Below are 21,789 nucleotides of genomic sequence, written 5' to 3' on the forward strand. Positions count from 1 at the left end.
AATAATTTATATATTAGTAATAATCTAATAATTTAATTTAATTTTTAAAATAGTAATCAGATTATTTTAAAACTAAACCCTTCTATTAAAGAATTGTTAGTCAACATTTGATAGCATTGATATATATATATATATATATATATATATATATATATATATATATATATATATATATATATATATATATATATATATATATATATATATATATATATATATATATATATATATATATATATATATATTAGAAGACTTGATTTCAACTCTTTTTTATATCAGGATCTAGTTAAAATTTTACAAATAGTTTAGGGACCTACCAAATAATTTATATAAAAAATTCATAAATTAGCTAATCTATTATTAATTGGACAAATTAACTTGTTTTCATAAATACATGTGTTAAAATATCCACAAATAAAAAATTTGTGTTGAAAAAATAATTATCAAATTTGTTATAATTTTTATTAATATCATTGATTTATTTTTTAAAATAGAATTTTTAATTTATTTTTCAACACAAACCTTTTATTAGTGAATTTTTTAAAATAAAATTTTAATTAATTTTCTGACACAAACTTTTCATTATATAAATTAAATCACAATAAATAAAAATATATAAATATTACATTAGTATATTAAAGAGTAAAATAATTTAAAACATAAATAATAAAAGTGACACCTAGTTTAATTTTAAACGGAAAAATTATCAATATTTGAATAACATTTACGTTTACAATACATCTTGTAAAAAAATTCTTAAGAAAAATATTATTTGTTCAAACGTTTAACAAATCAATTTTCAATAAATTGATTAAACAAATTTGCATAAAAAAATTATTCTATTTTTAGTATTTAAAAAGTGCATCAATAACATTAAATAACATTTTCCTTTGGATAAAATAATCATTTAAATCTAGAATCAATTACATATTTTTATCATTTAGTTTAAATAAATAATTATAATAATTATATTAAAAAAATAAACAAAAGTATTTATATAATAATTATATTAAAAAAATAAACAAAACTATAAAACAGTAGCATACAACAATATAAAAAAACATTGTAATGAAATACAAAAGACGAAGGAGAGGAAATATTAGAGAAGATGAAAAAGAAATAACAGAAGAAAGGTGAGACAAGAGAAGAAGAGACGCGATAAGAATGAAATTTGAAGAGAGAACATTAGTATAAATATTAGAAGATAAAAAAAAGAAAGAATATAAGAGAGGAGAAATTAGAGAAGAAGAGGAAGGATGTACCTTGCGAAGAAGATGAGAAAAAAATGCGATACTGCTAAGGAGATATTTGAGAAGGCTGAAACTGAAGCCCAAAGTGTGAAGAAGAGAAAATCTCATAATTGTAAGCCTAAAGAAAAATAAGTTTGGGTTTGAGTTGGATGTGAGTTAAGTGAAGTTTTGGTTGTAACATAATACGAAGAAAAAAAAATTAAATAACCAGGTTTAAAAAAACCAAAAAAAAAAACTAGTTTTTCAGAAAATTTACCAAAGTGTCTAGGTTTGGCAGTACACCTTGGGGTATGCGCCAAACCAAGTGGTGCATTGGTATAAAATTTTGGTGAATGAGTCATACAATTTGGCGCTTATGTTCATGAAGAATAGACATGCCATTTGGTTTGACGCCTATGTGTTGTTGTTTACACATAGGAGCCATTTCAATTGGCTCCTATGTGTTAGTTTTTTTTATAAAAAAATACCCCATTTCGTTTCATTTTGCGCAAAGTTTTCGATTCTGGTCTTTGATTTTCTCTCCGAATTTTTCAAATAAAGTCCAATATGTCGATTTCGTAAAATTGTCATCAGCCCTAATTATGTTATTTAATGTCTGGGTTGTCGATTTCGCCGTTTAATAAAGTAGAGTTCATTGATTAAAAATATGTTACAAAGTCTATACACAAAGTCGATACATTATCGTAAAAATATGTTATAAAGTTAATTAAACATGCGATGAGGTTGTTCCACGACTAGGACATTTCTTTTTATTGTGCCCTAGTTGACGACAAATGCTACATTTTCTTTCCATTTTGTCATGCATGTCCATTTCGGTTCGAATGCGAGTACTGTTAGGGCGACCCTTTTTCTTTCGTCGCATTGTGTCATTATGCCAAACTACCTCCCCATCATACTCAGACCAGTAATCCTCCTTCGCTACCACTGGAAATGTCACACTGTATATCTGGAGCAATGTCTCAGCCTTGTAAATTGGAGATAGTAGTGATAATGCGTCTCGGTGCTCAAATGCACATGCTGCTATGACATGTGAGCAAGACATACGAAATGCTCGAAACCCCTCAAGAGGCAGACCCCTCAAGGTCATTCAGCTAACACAACAAGACTGGTTCATCAAGAATCCCACTAACTCTCGACGATGGTCCACCTGATGAAGATGACCCCCGCGACCCATTAATATCACAATCATCTCACCACCATACCCCGTTTGGCTTTGCAACACCAACCAATCAATTTGGCTTTTATCAAGGTAGTTCAAGTGCCACTGAGTCCTACCAACCGAAATTCGTATCTCAACCTACTCCCCCACCACCATTTAGCACATTTGAGGGCTTGAGTAACCGACTTTACGATAGTCGACTTCCGGGATATTATGGTGGCCTTGACGAATTCCTTGACAGTGACATCCGGGACAACACAATTCCAGGGCCGTCTACACAAACGCAACAAGAACCACAAATGGGAAGGGGTGGCCCTAGGGTTCGCGGCGGCATTACACGTGTTCAACGTGTTACACATGCACCTACATGCGGAACGAAAGGCCGTTATGGTGATAACAGACACTAGGGTTTTTAAGTTTCCGTTTATCGGTTGTGGTTTTCGTTGTATCTTTCAGTTCAAATTAATAAAATTATTTACTTCCAGCTTTATTTATTTCAATCGTTATTTCAATATTTGTTTCCGGTTGTCCAAATGGGTCTCCAATTATTATTTGTAAAAAAACAAAATAAAAAACCCACATAGGCGTCATTTCAAATGGCTAACCTAATGTGGGCGACACATTGGCGCCAGATGAAATGACGCATACACCCCATTTTTACATTAATGCGCCACTTGGTTTGGTGTATACTCCAGGGTGTGCTGTGTAACACCCCAAATTCTACCAAAAAATATCATGTGAGAAATCAGAGTATTTTAAAACTATCAACAAGCATTTGGGATATCACATTTACTTCCTATAAACAACTCATAAACAGATACATAGCACTTTAATCTCAGAGAAGCACAAAACAACTTATAACAGCTCTTAGACAAACCAACTTCATTTTAATATGCAGCGGAATCATAACATTCGAATTTATAAACAAATCATCTTATTTAATCGGAAACAACTTCAAACATCATAGTACTTCTCATTATCCAATTTGGAACTCAACAACTAAAACATGAACAACATAGAAACAACAATATAGACAACCCCCGAGTGCTACGTATCAGAGCGACACACCAACCAGACACGATGAATCTACAAACTTCCACAGTTATACTTGAGTACCTGCCCATTTCCCATGGTAGGGGAAACATCAGCAGAAGGGGTGAGATATCAAACATTATAAAGGAAAGTATGATAATACATATAGCAAAGATAAAATCATATACAATTCACCACTTCTCAATATAAGCAATTTGCATCACAACAATAATGTTAACTATCAACTATAACAATGTATTCAAGTTTACAAGTATGTCATTCAAGCACATAATAACATATACTTCATAATCACAACGTAAATTAATACAACTATCAACAATGGCAAAACATGGTTCATATATTCCACATATATACATATATCATTAATACATATATATATATATATATATATATATATATATATATATATATATATATATATATATATATATTTGCATTCGCATCATATACGTTTCATTTACATATATCACCAAAATCATGTATCAAACATCACCAAATTTAATTATCACATCTCATGCACACATAACAATCACCTAATCACATAATTACATATATTCAAACATCACATAACTCCAATGTAACTCAATGCAAGACATGTGACTCTATGCATGTGGTACTCAATATGGACCCAAAGTTCCACCGCTTCCGATTCATATAGAATCTAGCCACGCTTCAGATCCGGACAAGACCAAAGCCACCAAATGTAAACATATAGTTTACCGCTTTCCGATTCACTCTAGAATCCAAGCCACGCTTGTGTTTCAAAGCAATTCCACCTATGTTTCAAGGCACACTATGATATGAATGTATGTACAATCTCACAAATATATGCAATTAAGATCATCTCTACCATCTTAACTTTCCACATATCACAATAATTCAACTCTATGAATTATCCACCAATTGTACACAACATTCACAACACACACACATCATTCACATATGAGAGGCCAATTAATCAATTACGATTCACACAATCCAATTAACACTAGTAATCATACTATCTCATGTTAATTCTCATTTTTGTCAATTATACATGAACACACATTTTCAACATCAAGCAATTAGTCATTAGAATTAATGCTAACCAACTAACCATAAAGAATCAATATCAAAACAACATCATTGGCATGACAATATATATTTCTCAACATACATATTCAAGCCAAAACACAATTACAAACAATTTCTCAAAATACCGTAATTTACCGATAAACCGAATAATTGGTCCAAGTCCAAGTATATTCCAATCACATAGACTTATTGGAATCAATTCAACTAATAATTTAACTATCCAATTAATAATTAAACTATATTAATTTCAATTCAACTATTATATTTCTATTCCATTATTTTCCAATTCTATAACAAAACCCATTATTTCACTATCAATGGTTTACTCACAACAAACATAACAATCTAATACACATAGATTATCAATTGCACACAACTTATCACATTTATATCATCACATTCCAACAAATCATCAAATACCCAAAATTGCAACATAGAAGAACATGGATATCAAAGTATAAAATTAAACCCACTATAACATACTATCATACAACTCTTTAGCATGAAAGAACCCCACCCTTACCTTGGCAAATATGAACTCTTTCACCATAGCTCTAAGCTTTTCTCCAAAATAAATCCTTCAAACATAATTTGGAGACACACCTAAAAACCAGTTCGGAAATCAGCTTATCAGACGAACTTAAAATCCTCAAAATCAAAATCGCTCCGGTCAGAACTTACCTCTATGAGTCAGGAACGTTGTGTCAAAACCACGCGACGATCCAACGGTTGGATTGAGAGATACATCTGTTTTGCTAAGGTGACTCAATGCTGAAACTTGCTGCGAAAATGAGGTTTCTTCTAGCTTTTCTCTTCCACCATTGTTCTCTTCCCTTTTGCCTCTTTTCTCTTCTTCCTATTTTTTTCCCCCAAATGAAAATAGTAACCTCTAAAACCCTAACCTTCTCTTACTATCTCACTTATGTCAATTGGGCTTAACCCACCAATCCATCCATTATGTTTCTATCACTTAGGCCCATTTAGTTATATCTCTCTAATAACTCAATTGAGTCAAATACAAACACTCACATAATTAAATACTTAAATAATTATTATATCACATAATAACTAAATAAATAAGTAATTATTAAAAACACCAAATAATATAATTAATAAAAATATTAATAAAAATCGGGATGTTACAACTCTCCTCCACTTAGAATATTTTCGTCCTCGAAAATACAATCGACACAACCATCTCATCACCAAAACTACACTTACTCTCTCCAGACTCACACGAACACAAAGGCATTCCACACCTTCGACCATACAAAGCTTCAAAATACAAGCTCTCAAAAGATCCTTAAGCTACTGAATTGTCTTCTCCGTTTGACCATCAGCTTGCGGATGATAAACAGAACTCAAACACAACTTAATAATCAAAGTACTCTATAAAACTTTCCAAAATTTAGAAGCAAACTTCGGATCTCTATCAGAAACAACACTCGACGGAATACCATGCCAACTCACATTCTTTTCAAAATACAACTTTGCAAGTCTCTCCATCAGATAATTCCTGCTTATCGGAATAGAGTGAGCAAAATTCGTCAATCCATCTACAATGACCCAAATTGCCTCACAATTAATCGATGTCCTCGAAAAACCCAAAACAAAATTCATAGAAATGCTATCCCACTTCCACTTAAGAATGGACAACGATTGCATTAAACCAGACGGTTTCTGATGTTCAATCTTTGACTTCTGACAAGTCAAACACGAATGCACAAATTCCGCAATATCCTTCTTCATATCGCGCCACCAAAATAACTTTCTCAAGTCTTGATACATCTTAGTAGCACCAGGATAATTACTCAACCACTTTGATGCCCTTCATCCCAAAAATTCTCTTTTTCAAATCCGAAACATCAGGAATACAAATTCAATCACGACATCTCATGACACCGTTCTCATCAATGCGAAAATTATCACCTTATCCTCGATCAATCAATGTCATCTTGTCAACCAATTTCAAATCTGATTTCTGACCTTCTCTAATCTCATCAAGAATACCACAAGTAAGCTTCAACATACCAAACTCAAATCTCAAAATTATTCCAACAATTCCAATTCTTGAATCATCAACATAGACATATGCAATTATTTCCTACTCAATTCATTTGCTACAAAGTTCGCTTTTCCCGGATGGTTATTCAAACCAAAATCATAGTCCTTCAAGAATTACAACCATATTCTTTTCCTCATTATCAACTCATTCTGATCAAACAACTACTTCAAACTCTTGTGTTCACTATATACCTCGAATCTCGATCCAAACAAGTAGTGCCTTCAAAGTTTCAAAACAAAAACAACGGCGGCCAACTCTAAATCTTGCGTCAGATAATTCCTCTCATGAATCTTAAGTTGCCTTGAAGCATAAGCTACAACTTGTCCTTTTTGCTTCAACATAAAGCCTTGCAAAACCTTCCTTCTTCTTAACCAACAAAAACAGATGCACCTCTAGACGACACACTCAAACGAATCAACCTCTCCTCAAACAAATCTTCAAGTTGACTCTTCAACTCTTTCAACATCATAAGCAAACATCCTATATGGAGCCCTCGATACAAGACTACTTCCAGGAACTAAATCGATCGAAAACTCAACTTTTCTTTCTGACGGTAAATCACTTACATCTTCAGGAAACACTTATGCAAATGCGCCAACTATCGATAATCCCCCAATCGTTATTTCCTCATGAACATCCAAAGTTGCAAACAACCTAAACAACATCGCACCATCTTGCACAGACTTATTCACTTCCAATATTATCAAGCTGGTAAGACAAGTCTATCTCATTCCAATACGATTCCGTCTACTATCAACAAGAGATTAAGGGTGATCAGTTCCTCAATTTGTCAATAGATAGCCGACAACCATAATGGTAGCGTAAACCATCGTTACTTAACTGCAATAGAATCCTTTACGTCACCAAAAATACCATACTTCATTAACTCCCAAAATCATCTGAACATGCTAACACACACCTTGTGATAACATTAGAACATAATTCCTTTACACCACTATCAACACTTTTTATTCTTGGAATCATACTCGTCCCTTCACATTTCTAACTCCGACTTGAATGTTCCAACAACTTCGACAACTTTTCCAATCTCTTGCCAAGGATCCCTTGACAAGGTCTACTGTAATCCGTCGCTTAATCATTATTCTTAAGTCAACATCCTACGCAACGGTTACTTAAATTGATAACTTCACAGTCCACTAATAATGCTGAATATGGCAACTTCCTAAATTCCATCTTATAACAATTATCCTTATTCCAAGATGATCCGACTTGTTAAACAAACAAAATCTTAAATCCATGTTATCTTCGAATTCGGAACCAACAAACTTCTACATTGATTGTTCTGTCTCCTTAAGCAATATATTACACCAATAACTTACAACTGAAACATATCCGAGAAGCACAGCTTCTCCCCTACTTCGCTTAAACTAACCCTGCAACAAAATGAACAAGTACCAACAGTGTTTCACACACATGTCGCGTACTAAGGAATAAAACACTGACAGCATTCAACTATCACACAACTCAACTGACTCGACAACTTGGCCGGACGGACCGACCTGCTCTGATACCACTAATGTAACACCCCAAATTCTACCAAAAAATATCATGCGAGAAATCAGAGTATTTTAAAACTATCAACAAGCATTTGGGATATCACATTTACTTCCTATAAACAACTCATAAACAGATACATAGCACTTTAATCTCAGAGAAGCACAAAACAACTTATAACAGCTCTTAGACAAACCAACTTCATTTTAATATGCAGCGGAATCATAACATTCGAATTTATAAACAAATCATCTTATTTAATCGGAAACAACTTCAAACATCATAGTACTTCTCATTATCCAATTTGGAACTCAACAACTAAAACATGAACAACATAGAAACAACAATATAGACAACCCCCGAGTGCTACGTATCAGAGCGACACACCAACCAGACACGATGAATCTACAAACTTCCACAGTTATACTTGAGTACCTGCCCATTTCCCATGGTAGGGGAAACATCAGCAGAAGGGGTGAGATATCAAACATTATAAAGGAAAGTATGATAATACATATAGCAAAGATAAAATCATACACAATTCACCACTTCTCAATATAAGCAATTTGCATCACAACAATAATGTTAACTATCAACTATAACAATGTATTCAAGTTTACAAGTATGTCATTCAAGCACATAATAACATATACTTCATAATCACAACGTAAATTAATACAACTATCAACAATGGCAAAACATGGTTCATATATTCCACGTATATACATATATCATTAATACATACATATATATATATATATATATATATATATATATATATATATATATATATATATATATATATATATATATATATATATATATATATATATATATATATATATATATATATTTGCATTCGCATCATATACGTTTCATTTACATATATCACCAAAATCATGTATCAAACATCACCAAATTTAATTATCACATCTCATGCACACATAACAATCACCTAATCACATAATTACATATATTCAAACATCACATAACTCCAATGTAACTCAATGCAAGACATGTGACTCTATGCATGTGGTACCCAATATGGACCCAAAGTTCCACCGCTTCCGATTCATATAGAATCTAGCCACGCTTCAGATCCGGACAAGACCAAAGCCACCAAATGTAAACATATAGTTTACCGCTTTCCGATTCACTCTAGAATCCAAGCCACGCTTGTGTTTCAAAGCAATTCCACCTATGTTTCAAGGCACACTATGATATGAATGTATGTACAATCTCACAAATATATGCAATTAAGATCATCTCTACCATCTTAACATTCCACATATCACAATAATTCAACTCTATGAATTATCCACCAATTGTACACAACATTCACAACACACACATCATTCACATATGAGAGGCCAATTAATCAATTACGATTCACACAATCCAATTAACACTAGTAATCATACTATCTCCAAAACCTAAACACTTTGGTAAATTTGTTGAAAAACTGGTTTTTTTGTTTTTTTTTTAAAAGTGGTTATTTAATTTTTTTCCACATAATATAGTTTGATTTGCAAAAAATTACTAAATAAATCTAATTTTTTAGTTTTTAATTTAATTTAATTCGATTACCGATATGCTATTATAACATTTATATTTTGACCACCCCTCATCTTAAATATAAAACTCCTTTAAATAAAATTCAAAAATAAAAAATGTTAAGTTTTAATATTAAATTTGACTAAATATCTTTCGATTGAACCCAACCCTTAACACACCACAATGTTAAATTCTCTTAAGACAAAGCTTTGCCATCTATTGTAATCTTACCCGACTCGAAAAATTATTTTCTGCAATTGCGTGTAGAGAATACCCGATTTAAAAAAAAAAATCATTTGATTAAATTTGAGAACTAAAAAGAGAAAAGTTGCAATATTATATTTGTTAATAATCAATATTATAAATATTTTATAAGTTTACTCATTAGAAACGAGAAACATTTAAAATATTACAGAATATTTAGGATGCAAAAAAATTATATAACATAATTGGTCATATATTGTAAAGAAATAATTAAAGTATTTGAAAATTTGAATAATATATAAAGATGGCGAATATTTAAGAGAATTTATTTTATTTTCAAATACAAAGGTACAAATAAATCATGAAAAAACTGATCTATTACAATTTTCAATGTACCATTAATTAATTTTTTATAAAACAATGTTATTTAATTAATACTACTTTCATAAATTTTTATTTAATTTCTATTTCGTATTTATAGTAAAAATGATTATACAAGATTAAGATATTTATGTAAAAATATTATTATTTCTTAATTTGTGGAAGTGTTTGACTAAGACTAACGTTTTCCTTAAAACACTTCTTTAATTTATTTAATAAAAATATTATATTTTAAAAAGTTAAACTATTCAATTTCCAAGAAATCAATTACACAATTTTTTTGTATGTCTATGAAATTGTCATTTAAAATTAAGTCAAATACATATTTCTATTTTGTCAGTTAGATATTTGTTATAAATATATTTAAAAGTTTATTAACGTAAACATTTGTAAACTATTTTTTAAAATTTAGAATATATAAGAATATAAGATATAGCTCAATAGATAAATGATTTCATTAAAATTGTATATATGAGTTGTATTTGTAAAATCAAGATTTTACTAATATCTAGATCCTCTAACTTTTTAAATTCTTTAAACAGTCTCTTTAAATTAAAAATAGTTGTAATCAAGTCCCTAATTTAGCATTCCATCCGATTCTTATAATAAAAAGTTTTTTTCTTTTAAATTTATTGAATAACTAATGTATTATATTAGTAAAAAAAAAAAAACTAATGTATTATATTAATATAATAATTTAATTTTTAAAATAGTAATCAGATTATTTTAAAACTAAACCCTTCTATTAAAGAATTGTTAGTCAACACTTGATAACATTGATATGGAATATATATATATATATATATATATATATATATATATATATATATATATATATATATATATATATATAGAGAGAGAGAGAGAGAGAGAGAGAGAGAGAGAGAGAGAGAGAGAGAGAGAGAGAGAGAGAGAGAGAGAGAGAGAGAGAGAGAGAGAGAGAGAGAGAAAGAGAGGAGGGATCAAATTACACCCGAAGAGTTACACCACGAGTTACACTCGTTCAATAACTACATCTCGAATTAATATTTTTTAAATTCAACTGTTGGATTGAAACATAATATCATATAGATCATACCTATAAAGTTTGAGCTTAATCTATAATGATTTACTATGTCATTGAATTACATCAAAATTAACGTTATATGAAAGCTCATTTTGACGTTAATCTTTGGATATCTTGATGATATAGTAAATCATTATAGATTAAGCTCAAACTTTATAGATATGATCTATATGATATTATGTTTCAATCCAACGGTTGAATTTAAAAAATATTAATTCGAGATGTAGTTATTGAACGAGTGTAACTCGTGGTGTAACTCTTCGGGTGTAATTTGATCCCTCCTCATATATATATATATATATATATATATATATATATATATATATATATATATATATATATATATATATATATATATATATATATATATATATATATATATATATATATATATATATATATATATATAATATACGGATCTAGTTAAAAATTTACAAATAGTTTAGGAACCTACCAAATAATTAAATATAAAAAAATTCATAAATTAGCTCATCTATTATAATTTGGACTAAATTAACTTGTTTTATAAATGCACATGTTAAAATATCCACAATTAAAAATTTTATGTTGAAAAAATAATGATCAAATTTGTTATAATTTTTATTAATATCATTGTTTTATTTTTAAAATAAAATTTTATAAATTTCAAATTTATTTTTCAACACAAAGTTTTTATTAGTGAATTTTTAAAAATAAAATATTAATTTATTTTTCGACACAAACTTTTCATTACATGAATTAAATCACAATAAATAAAAATATATTATCTAAAATATATAAATATTGACACCTAATTTAATTTTAAACGAAAATTATCAATATTTGAATAACATTTACGTTTACAATACATCTTCTAAAAAAATTTCTTAAAAAAATATTATTTGTTCAAACGTTTAACAAATCATTTTTCAATAAATTGATTAAACAAATTTGCATAATTTTTTTCTTCTATTTTTAGTATTTAAAAAGTTTATTTATAACATTAAATAACATTTTCTTTTGTATAAAACCATCATTTAAATCTAGAATCAATTACTAGCATGTTTAGATTGGCTTTTGAAAAATTCAGAATCAATTTTATAGGTGTAGAATTGATGTCAGATGATTTTGAGATATTTGTTTTATCAAATACAGAATTGATTTTATTAATTCTACTTAAGCTATAATTTGTAACTTCTACCTTCAGAATTGATTCTGAGTGCTATTTTTAGTATTTAAAAAGTTCATTTATAACATTAAATAACATTTTCTTTTGTATAAAACCATCATTTAAATCTAGAATCAATTACTAGCATGTTTAGATTGACTTTTGAAAAATTCAGAATCAATTTTATATGTGTAGAATTGATGCCAGATGATTTTGAGATATTTGTTTTATCAAATACATAATTGATTTTATTAATTCTACTTAACCTAGAATTTGTAACTTCTACCTCTAGAATTGATTCTGGATGGTTTTTACACTGAAATTTATTGTTCAACTCACTTTTACATAAATATACTCCAAACAAAAATCAATTCTGCTAAAATCAATTCTGTTCACCGTAAATCCAAACACACCCTACATCTTTTTATCATTTACTTTAAATAGATAATTGTAATAATTATATTAAAAAAATCAAACAAAAATATTTATAGAACATTATAACGATTAATTTATGACAATATTTAGTTTTAAATCTATTACTTTGAGAGGAAGAAAGTATTTGATACCAGAATGCTTACGCGGAGAAGAGCAGTTAGATATCTAGACAAACAACAACCACACATTTAATTCACTTTATTTCATTACATTATTAATTCAATATTAATTTTCCCAATCTCGTCAAAATCTCGTATCATATCTCTTTTCTCATCTCACATATCGCAATCATGACCTGTACCACTCCTCTATCTAACTATCACGTGATAAAAACGCATCTCGCAATGGCAATTCCTGTAATAACCACAAAACCCTAAGGGCAAACAATACGTTACCCTCTCATTAAAACTTTGTCGTTACACAACATGGGATCTCAACCCACTAAAAGTCACTTTCTCACCATCTCACAACTTTCCTCAAATCTCCACCGTTAAAATCCATCATCAAAACCCAAGATCCAGATCCAACGGTGGATTCGTTATTCTTACCATACACTCTCTGTACAGAAGCAAAATCCCACTGTCTGAAGCTGAAGACAGCTGTTAGCTCGAGATTCCGAGCCGATCGATTAGGCAAAACCGAAGCCGGCTTGGTGGGTCCCACTACATCTGCAGTTGTTATATAACTGAAACAACTTATCAGATAGCTTATCTATTATTAGATAACCTAGTTTGATAACTCGTTTCACTTACCACCTCTTCAATCTGTCGCCTCCTATAAAAAAAACCACCTATTTCTGCAACTTCAAATGTCCCCTTCTTCTTTCTCTCTCTATTTATATATCTAGAGATAGTTTCTAGAGAGAGAAACTGTAGATTAGTCCATATCTAGAGAGAGAAATTCGAGTTTTTGCTCTTTTTGTGTGTGAGACTTTTGTTGTGGGTTTGGTTTGGTTCCATATTCGGAGTTTTCTTTGTTGTTGTTGTTGTTGTGGTTTGTTATTCGCATGTTTGATGTGTTCGGTCTTTGAAGAAGCCAAGGTAACAAACACAGTTTCTCTCTCTTTCATTCATGCTTCGAATCTGTACCCTTTAAAGTTTATTTTTTTTTTTACAACTTTTTTTTTTTTTGCTTTTTATTTTATTTTATAATTTTATAATTTTTTGGGGTTGAGACTTTAGGTTCATGCATCTTCAACCTGGAATAAAGTTTTATTTTTTATGTTTGTTTGATTATATTAGAGAGAGAAGCTAGAGAGAGAAAATAGAGAGAGAGAGAGAGAGTCAAATGGGTGTTTCAATTTTTTCTTAGTTTTTGTTTGGCTAACAAAACCATAGGGATTTTCTTTTTTTAGTTAATTCCTTGCAAATAAGGAAGGTTATTTTTTTCTTCTTTTCCATTAAGGTTTATTGATTTAAATTATTACTTATTTTTTTTAATTGTTGATTATTTATATTTATATATATTATATATATATATATAGGTAACCCTTTTATTACAAATTTGTGACTTTTGAAATATAATTTTTGCAGATCTAGTTGAGTGTTGGAGATTTTTCAGTGTGGTTAAGATGTCATCTCTGAGTAGGGAATTGGTGTTCTTGATCTTGCAGTTTCTTGATGAGGAAAAGTTCAAAGAAACTGTTCACAAGTGGGGCTAAGTTTTTTGTTCTATTGTTTTAACTTATTATTATTTTTGGTATAATTTTTTTTCTTCACATTTGATTTGATTTGACTAATTAGTTGTTTATGGTTTATGATGATTGATTAGGCTTGAGCAGGAATCTGGATTTTTCTTTAACATGAAGTATTTTGAGGATGAAGTTCATGGTGGGAATTGGGATGAAGTTGAAAAGTACTTATCTGGTTTTACTAAAGTGGATGATAATAGGTATTCTATGAAGATATTTTTTGAGATAAGGAAGCAAAAGTATCTTGAGGCTTTAGATAAGTAAGTCTCACTTCACATTTCGGTTTTTCGGTTGTTAATTACTTGTCGACTTTCAAGTCTTAGTTAGAATCATGGTTTTAATTTGCGGTTAGGGTTGCGCTGCAACTTGTGTTTGATGAAGCTGAGATTGAAACTGTTTTTTGATTTTGTAATTGTGTGTTATAGGCATGATCGGTCGAAAGCTGTTGAGATATTAGTAAAGGATTTGAAAGTGTTTTCTACATTTAACGAAGAATTGTTCAAGGAAATCACACAGCTTTTGACATTGGAGAATTTTAGGTGCTTATTTTAGTTTCAATTCTTCGTTTGCACTTTCGTATTCGGTTTTTGCAAGATGTGGTGATTGAGTTTTTGTTATTATAGGGAGAACGAACAGTTGTCCAAGTATGGTGATACTAAGTCTGCGCGAGCAATCATGTTGGTTGAGCTTAAAAAGCTCATCGAAGCTAATCCGTTATTTCGCGACAAATTGCAATTTCCAAACCTTAAAAACTCAAGGTTAAGGACACTCATCAATCAAAGGTAGTTTTTTTATGCTGTCCCAGTATCCTTACTATTAAGTCGTTTATCGTTGTGATAATAGTGCTAAGGGTTTTATTGAAGATATAAACTTCCTAGAAGCTGATTAGGTTGTGTTCTATTGACAAAAAAACTAAATTACAGCTTGAATTGGCAACATCAACTTTGTAAGAATCCACGTCCGAATCCTGATATAAAAACTCTTTTTGTGGATCACTCATGCGGACAACCAAATGGTGCACGAGCTCCTTCGCCTGCTAACAGTCCGCTATTAGGATCCTTACCGAAAGCTGGTGGATTTCCTCCTCTTGGTGCTCATGGGGTGAGCGAGCTTCTCTTGATATTATAAATAGGCTTTGTTTAATGTCTCTGTCATCTTTTGATTCTTATTATGGTGCTAAACTTTTCTGTGCTTCATGGTTACAGCCTTTTCAACCTACTCCGGCAAATGTGCCAACACAGCTCGCGGGATGGATGTCAAATCCTACTACTGTAGCACATGCTGCAGTTTCGGGTGGAGGCGGTATCGGTGGAGGAGGTATCGGCCTTGGCGCTCCATCAATGCCCGGTAATAAACTATTTCTAGACTATCTATGAGTCACGGACACAGACACTAGATACACTACGGATACCAATAATATTTTAGGAAAAAATGCTAGTAATTGAATGTAAATGTAACAATAATTGTCAGTGTTATGTCGGTGTCCGAGTCCTACTATGCCTTCAATCTGAACTACCTTTGAGTTTTGTTTCTTTGCGATGTTTAGGTGCTTTGAAGCATCCACGGACCCCTCCAACTAATCCTTCTGTAGACTATCCATCCGGTGGAGACTCGGATCATGTTACAAAGAGAACAAGGCCAATGGGAATAACAGATGAAGTTAATCTACCTGTCAACGTGTTGTCGGCGTCATTCCCTGGTCATGGGCATAGTCAGGCTTTTAATGCACCGGATGACTTGCCGTTGCCGAAAACTGTCATGCGAAATCTGAATCAGGGCTCGTCTCCTATGAGCATGGATTTTCATCCAGTTCAACAATCTTTACTTCTAGGTTGGCCTCTTTTCTAACGCTTTTGTATAGTGTTATTTATTTTATCTATACGGTTATTTTCTCTCAAACTACCACCTTACTAAGTTTTTCTTTATTAAATGTCAGTTGGTACAAATGTGGGGGACATCGCCTTATGGGAGGTGGGTTCTAGGGAGCGACTGGTCTCGAGGAACTTCAAAGTTTGGGATCTTAGTGCATGTTCAATGGCATTTCAGGTTGTCTCTTTAGTCTTAACTCGTACACTTTGATGTTCTTGATGCAATATAACCATGATTGAAGCGAAAACTAACCTTGATCAATTCAGGCTGCTCTTGTCAAAGATCCAAGTGTTTCTGTTAACCGTGTGATTTGGAGTCCTGACGGCGCTTTATTTGGTTAGTTGAAAACATTTATGGTTCTTCCATGTTTTATTGAATATTGAATATACATACTTTCAAACTACGAATCACCGCCATTGACACATCAACATCAGTAATTTAGTTGAAAACATGTGTCAGTGTTTGATATCGGACTTGCCGTTAATTTGAAGCACCGGTGCTAATAGTTTTAAGATGTCAACTCAACTGATCCGATTACTAATGTTTTGAATTTGTTGAATTAACAGGAGTTGCATACTCAAGGCACATTGTTCAGATATACTCTTACCGTGGCGGTGATGAAGTTCAGCAGCACTTGGAGGTACACTCACATACATGCGTAATTATATTATATTACAGATAGATATATGCATTGTTATAACTGTTTTAATGTGAACTCGTTTTCTAGATTGATGCTCATGCCGGAGGAGTAAATGATCTAGCATTTTCCCACCCAAATAAGCAACTGTGTGTCATAACTTGCGGTGATGATAAGACCATTAAGGTGAGTTGTTAAAACACGAGCTATATTTACCGAAGTCGACAACATCAATATGTTGCTAACATAAGTTATAATGCAGGTGTGGGATGCTGCATCAGGAACAAAGCAATATACGTTTGAAGGTCACGAGGCTCCAGTTTATTCTGTCTGTCCGCATTATAAAGAAAATATTCAGGTAGAAACTGATTTTTTAACACCTTTGTGGAGAATGCTTTTTGAGTTTGTTTGCATGAATCCTTTAATAATGTTAGTATACGACCCGGAATAAACTTTTTCTAGCCAGTAATTGTTTTTCCGTGTATGTTGTAGTTCATCTTTTCAACAGCGCTAGATGGAAAAATAAAAGCATGGCTGTATGACAATTTGGGATCTCGTGTTGATTATGATGCTCCTGGTCGATGGTGCACAACCATGGCGTATAGTGCTGACGGTACAAGGTCAATATTCTCAACCACGGTTCCTTATAAATATCGCTGCATAGTTTTAATTATACTTCCGATTTTTTTCGTCATGTTATATTCAAACATTTTGACCGTGAGTGTATTACTATAGGCTCTTTTCATGTGGAACAAGCAAAGATGGAGACTCCTCTATTGTGGAGTGGAATGAAAGTGAAGGAGCCGTGAAAAGGACTTACCAAGGATTTCGCAAACGATCTTCAGGTGTTGTGCAATTTGATACAACCAAAAACCGGTTTTTGGCTGCTGGAGATGATTTCTCCATTAAATTCTGGGATATGGACAATATTCAGCTTTTGACAACTGTTGAGGCTGATGGGGGTCTTCCTGCAAGTCCACGCATTCGTTTCAACAAGGATGGAACTCTTTTAGCCGTCTCAGCGAACGATAATGTAATCAAAATTATAGCCAATGCAGACGGCATTCGTTTGTTGCGTACATTAGAGAATTCTATGTATGATGCATCAAGAGCATCAGAATCCTTGGTAAAGGTATACTTATATATTTCTCACTTTCTCCATTATCTCGTAATAATAAAACTGAATCTAACACGATGTCTTGTGTCAGCCTACGATAAATTCAATGTCTTCTGCTGCCGCTGCATCTAGTGCTGCATTAGCTGAGAGAGCCTCGTCTGTAGCAGCTATTGCTGGAATGGTTTGTGATCTTATCCTCTTTACTTTATTCTTGCATGTTACTCGCAACTTTTCTGTTACCTGAATTTCATCTCAAATTTTATGTCATCAGAATGGAGATACTCGAAACATGGGCGATGTTAAACCTAGAATAAGCGAAGAATCCAATGACAAATCAAAGATATGGAAGCTCACTGAAATCAATGAACCATCTCATTGTAAATCCATGAAGCTACCAGAGAATGTTAGAGTAAACAAGGTATGTTATTTGATTCATAGTTATCAAATACCCTCCAATGAGTATTTTTGTATTCAAAGCATGAAACTGTTCTGATTTTTCATAGCAGATATCGAGGTTGATATATACAAATTCAGGTAATGCTATTCTAGCATTAGCATCAAATGCCATTCATCTTCTATGGAAATGGCCGCGAAATGAACGTAACTCATCTGGCAAGGTGAGGGAGACTGTGAAGTTACTTTTTTTGTTTTCTACGGAATACTACTATTATCTAATCGGAAAGTGGGAATCAGAATTATACCGTTTTTTATGTGGACATTTTAATTCTGTAGGCCAATGCATCTGTGCAACCTCTGCTGTGGCAACCATCGAGCGGCATCCTGATGACTAATGATATCGCCGATAGCAATCCTGAAGATTCTGTTCCTTGCTTTGCTCTATCCAAAAATGATTCGTATGTAATGTCTGCGTCAGGAGGGAAAATATCCTTGTTTAACATGATGACTTTTAAGGTAACCTTTATTATATTGTAAATTTTGTATATTTGAAATAATTGTTTTCGGCGTGTTAATCAGTTTTTAACCTTGTTGTATACTTGTGTATGTGCAGACAATGACAACTTTCATGGCTTCACCACCGGCAGCTACGTTTCTTGCTTTCCATCCTCAAGATAACAATATTATTGCTATAGGCATGGATGATTCCTCCATTCAAATATATAATGTCCGCGTTGATGAGGTAGCGCAGTTGTATCTTGTATAAACAATTTCTAATCACATTTGAGATCTATGAAAAACATACACCGGACATGACACTGACACGTATTAGTAACATAAGAAAAGGAAAGTGATTGAATGCAGTTACACGTGTCACTGTTGTGTTGGTGTCGGACACCGGACACATTTTCTCAATCACAAGTGTCTGTGCTGCGGGGTTTGAGATTGGTTTTAATATCAAGTTCTTTTACAGGTTAAAAGTAAACTCAAAGGTCATACAAAAAGAATTACTGGTCTTGCTTTCTCTCATGTATTGAATATTCTTGTTTCATCTGGAGCGGATGCTCAGGTAATAATTTCTATTTGTAGTTCCGTTTTCAGAATCTTGCTTTTCTATAATTCGATTGCATTATATGAACTTTTTGAACTGTTTATTTGTCAACTATGGATCCACTTTGAGTATACAATTGGAAGTGCAATTTTATGAGGCTACAATATAGTTAGTTGCGTCTGAGCTCGTTTTATTATGCAGATTTGCGTGTGGAATACTGACGGATGGGAAAAACAGAAGACTAGATTCTTGCAGCTGCCTCCTGGGAGGACTCCATCAGCGCAATCTGATACGCGTGTACAGTTTCATCAGGATCAGATACAGTTCTTGGTTGTACACGAAACTCAGCTTGCCATTTTCGAAGCAAGTAAACTAGAATGTCAAAAGCAGGTTAGCATTTCGAGTTTCAATTTGTTATTGTAGTGATTTCATTATATTTTAATTGTCTCATATATCAATATCTGGAATTATAGTGGGCTCCAAGGGAATCTTCTGCACCAATATCGCATGCAACATTTTCGTGTGACAGCCAGCTGATATATGCAAGCTTTTTAGACGCGACCGTATGTGTATTTAATGCCTCAAATCTCAGATTACGGTGTCGTATCAATCCTTCTGCTTATCTTCCTGCAAGTGTCAGGTAAGGCCTGAGCAAATTATTACTTGTGTCAACTAGTTTTTCGATAACTTTTCATGCACTTATTACGCGTGTTTACATGATGCAGCAATGCAAATGTACAACCACTAGTAATCGCGGCACATCCACAAGAACCAAACCAGTTTGCTGTAGGACTATCAGACGGTGGAGTTCATGTGTTCGAGCCACTAGAATCGGAAGCGAAATGGGGTGTGCCGCCGCCTCCAATCGAAAACGGATCAGCAAGCAATAACGTAGCAGTAGCTGCATCAGTTGGACTTTCTTCAGATCAAGCACAAAGATGAATTGAATCTCCATTATGAGCCAAAAAGACAAGTTTCTTTTACATACTTGGCTTGTTGGTCATTCTCAAGAACTCAAATTAATATTTTACTTTAGTTTATTATGCAGATGGATTCTATCCAAATCAGTTGATCCATAATTATCTAATATATGTTTTAATGATGCATAATCATGTCATATGCTGGAACAACTTTTTTGGTTGATACCAAAAACCATATTGTGATTTGCCAATAGATGTGAAGATTTTTTTTTTGAAGTTTAATTTAATGCTATAGATTTAGAGATTTGACTACTTTGAAGGAAATTGCTTAATTTTTTTTTTTTTTTTTTTTTTACAAATTGAATATCATCTGTGCGTGAGTCGGGAAAGCTAACACTCATGCGTGTGCCTATGGTTGAATTCCTCGAGTTGGGAAGGTTAACACTCATGCGTGCCTATGGTTGAATTCCTCGAATCGGGGAGGTTCACACATGCGTGTGCCTATGGTTGAATTCCTCGAGTTGAGAATGTTAACCCTCCAGCGTGCCTATGGTTGAATTCCTTGAGTCGGGGAGGTTAACACTCATCCGTGCCTATGGTTGAATTTCTCGAGTCAAGGAGGTTACACTCATCCGTGCCTATGATTGAATCACTGAGTTGGAGAGGTTAACACTCGTGTACTCGTGTCGTGTGTGCCTATGGTAGATTTCTTAGAGTCGGGGAGGTTCGAACTCAAGACTTTTGATTAAGACGGAAGAGATCTTTTACAGTTTCAGGATGATTTAAAATCAATGTTTGATAAATTATTTAAAATCTATTAATAAATATATAATTTATGAATGACATAATTAATCATAACATAATAAACTGTGTGCATTTATTAATGCACGGAATTCAAAGTATTTGTAATTTAATCAGTATGGTTACTAACAAAACTATAGTACTGTATGAATAAAAAAAACAGAGTACTGTACTTGTATTTTTTTAAAAAATTGAAAAATTTAATTTTGCCAATTTTGTGAATGTCCTCTTCATTCTGGCAAGTGTACTTTTTTGACCTTGGGAAGCATTTTTTTGCTGAGTTTAGTGTGTGCAGAATTAGATGGTGTGAATTTTTGATTGCAGAAATCTTGGTTAAAAACAATAAATAAATGCTACATTTGAAAGTATGTCTATGACTGACACATGGTAGGGTCATATATGTTT

General features: G+C 32.2%; 1 protein-coding gene and 1 long non-coding RNA gene across 5 annotated transcripts; one reads left to right on the forward strand and one right to left on the reverse strand.

The window, feature by feature from the left end:
* Positions 1–3,192: 3,192 nt before the first annotated feature.
* On the reverse strand, positions 3,193–5,581 carry LOC131606119 (uncharacterized). Its single transcript, XR_009284734.1, has 3 exons — positions 5,218–5,581; positions 5,060–5,139; positions 3,193–3,525 (listed from the first exon to the last, which is right to left on the reverse strand). It is a non-coding gene; the product is annotated as an uncharacterized LOC131606119 (long non-coding RNA).
* Positions 5,582–13,697: 8,116 nt separating this feature from the next.
* LOC131601144 (topless-related protein 1-like) lies at positions 13,698–20,859 on the forward strand. Of its 4 annotated transcripts, none has more exons than XM_058872897.1 (24): positions 13,698–13,943; positions 14,436–14,553; positions 14,674–14,853; positions 15,019–15,132; positions 15,217–15,375; positions 15,517–15,694; positions 15,799–15,940; positions 16,140–16,424; positions 16,530–16,639; positions 16,729–16,798; positions 17,029–17,102; positions 17,190–17,285; positions 17,362–17,457; positions 17,592–17,719; positions 17,835–18,231; positions 18,308–18,397; positions 18,488–18,634; positions 18,720–18,833; positions 18,949–19,128; positions 19,226–19,354; positions 19,586–19,681; positions 19,865–20,053; positions 20,137–20,303; positions 20,389–20,859. In XM_058872897.1, exons 2-24 carry the CDS (start codon positions 14,474–14,476, stop codon positions 20,603–20,605), a joined length of 3,438 nt encoding a protein of 1,145 aa, XP_058728880.1. In that variant the 5' UTR covers positions 13,698–13,943; positions 14,436–14,473; the 3' UTR covers positions 20,606–20,859. The 4 variants fall into 4 exon arrangements, with proteins under 4 accessions (XP_058728880.1, XP_058728883.1, XP_058728882.1 ...); XM_058872900.1 differs by having other exon boundaries at positions 18,723–18,833; XM_058872899.1 differs by lacking the exon at positions 13,698–13,943 and adding an exon at positions 14,085–14,307.
* Positions 20,860–21,789: the final 930 nt, after the last annotated feature.

This window comes from Vicia villosa, linkage group LG5, assembly GCF_029867415.1.
Source record: "Vicia villosa cultivar HV-30 ecotype Madison, WI linkage group LG5, Vvil1.0, whole genome shotgun sequence".
Lineage (NCBI taxonomy): Eukaryota > Viridiplantae > Streptophyta > Magnoliopsida > Fabales > Fabaceae > Vicia > Vicia villosa.

Coding starts and splice junctions, on each gene's coding strand:
- LOC131601144 (XM_058872897.1), top strand. CDS start 14,474: ATGTCATCTCTGAGTAGGGAATTGGTGTTCTTGATCTTGCAGTTTCTT. Junction 14,854..15,018: donor TATCTTGAGGCTTTAGATAA/GTAAGTCTCACT, acceptor TGTGTGTTATAG/GCATGATCGGTCGAAAGCTG. Junction 19,355..19,585: donor ATAATGTCCGCGTTGATGAG/GTAGCGCAGTTG, acceptor GTTCTTTTACAG/GTTAAAAGTAAACTCAAAGG.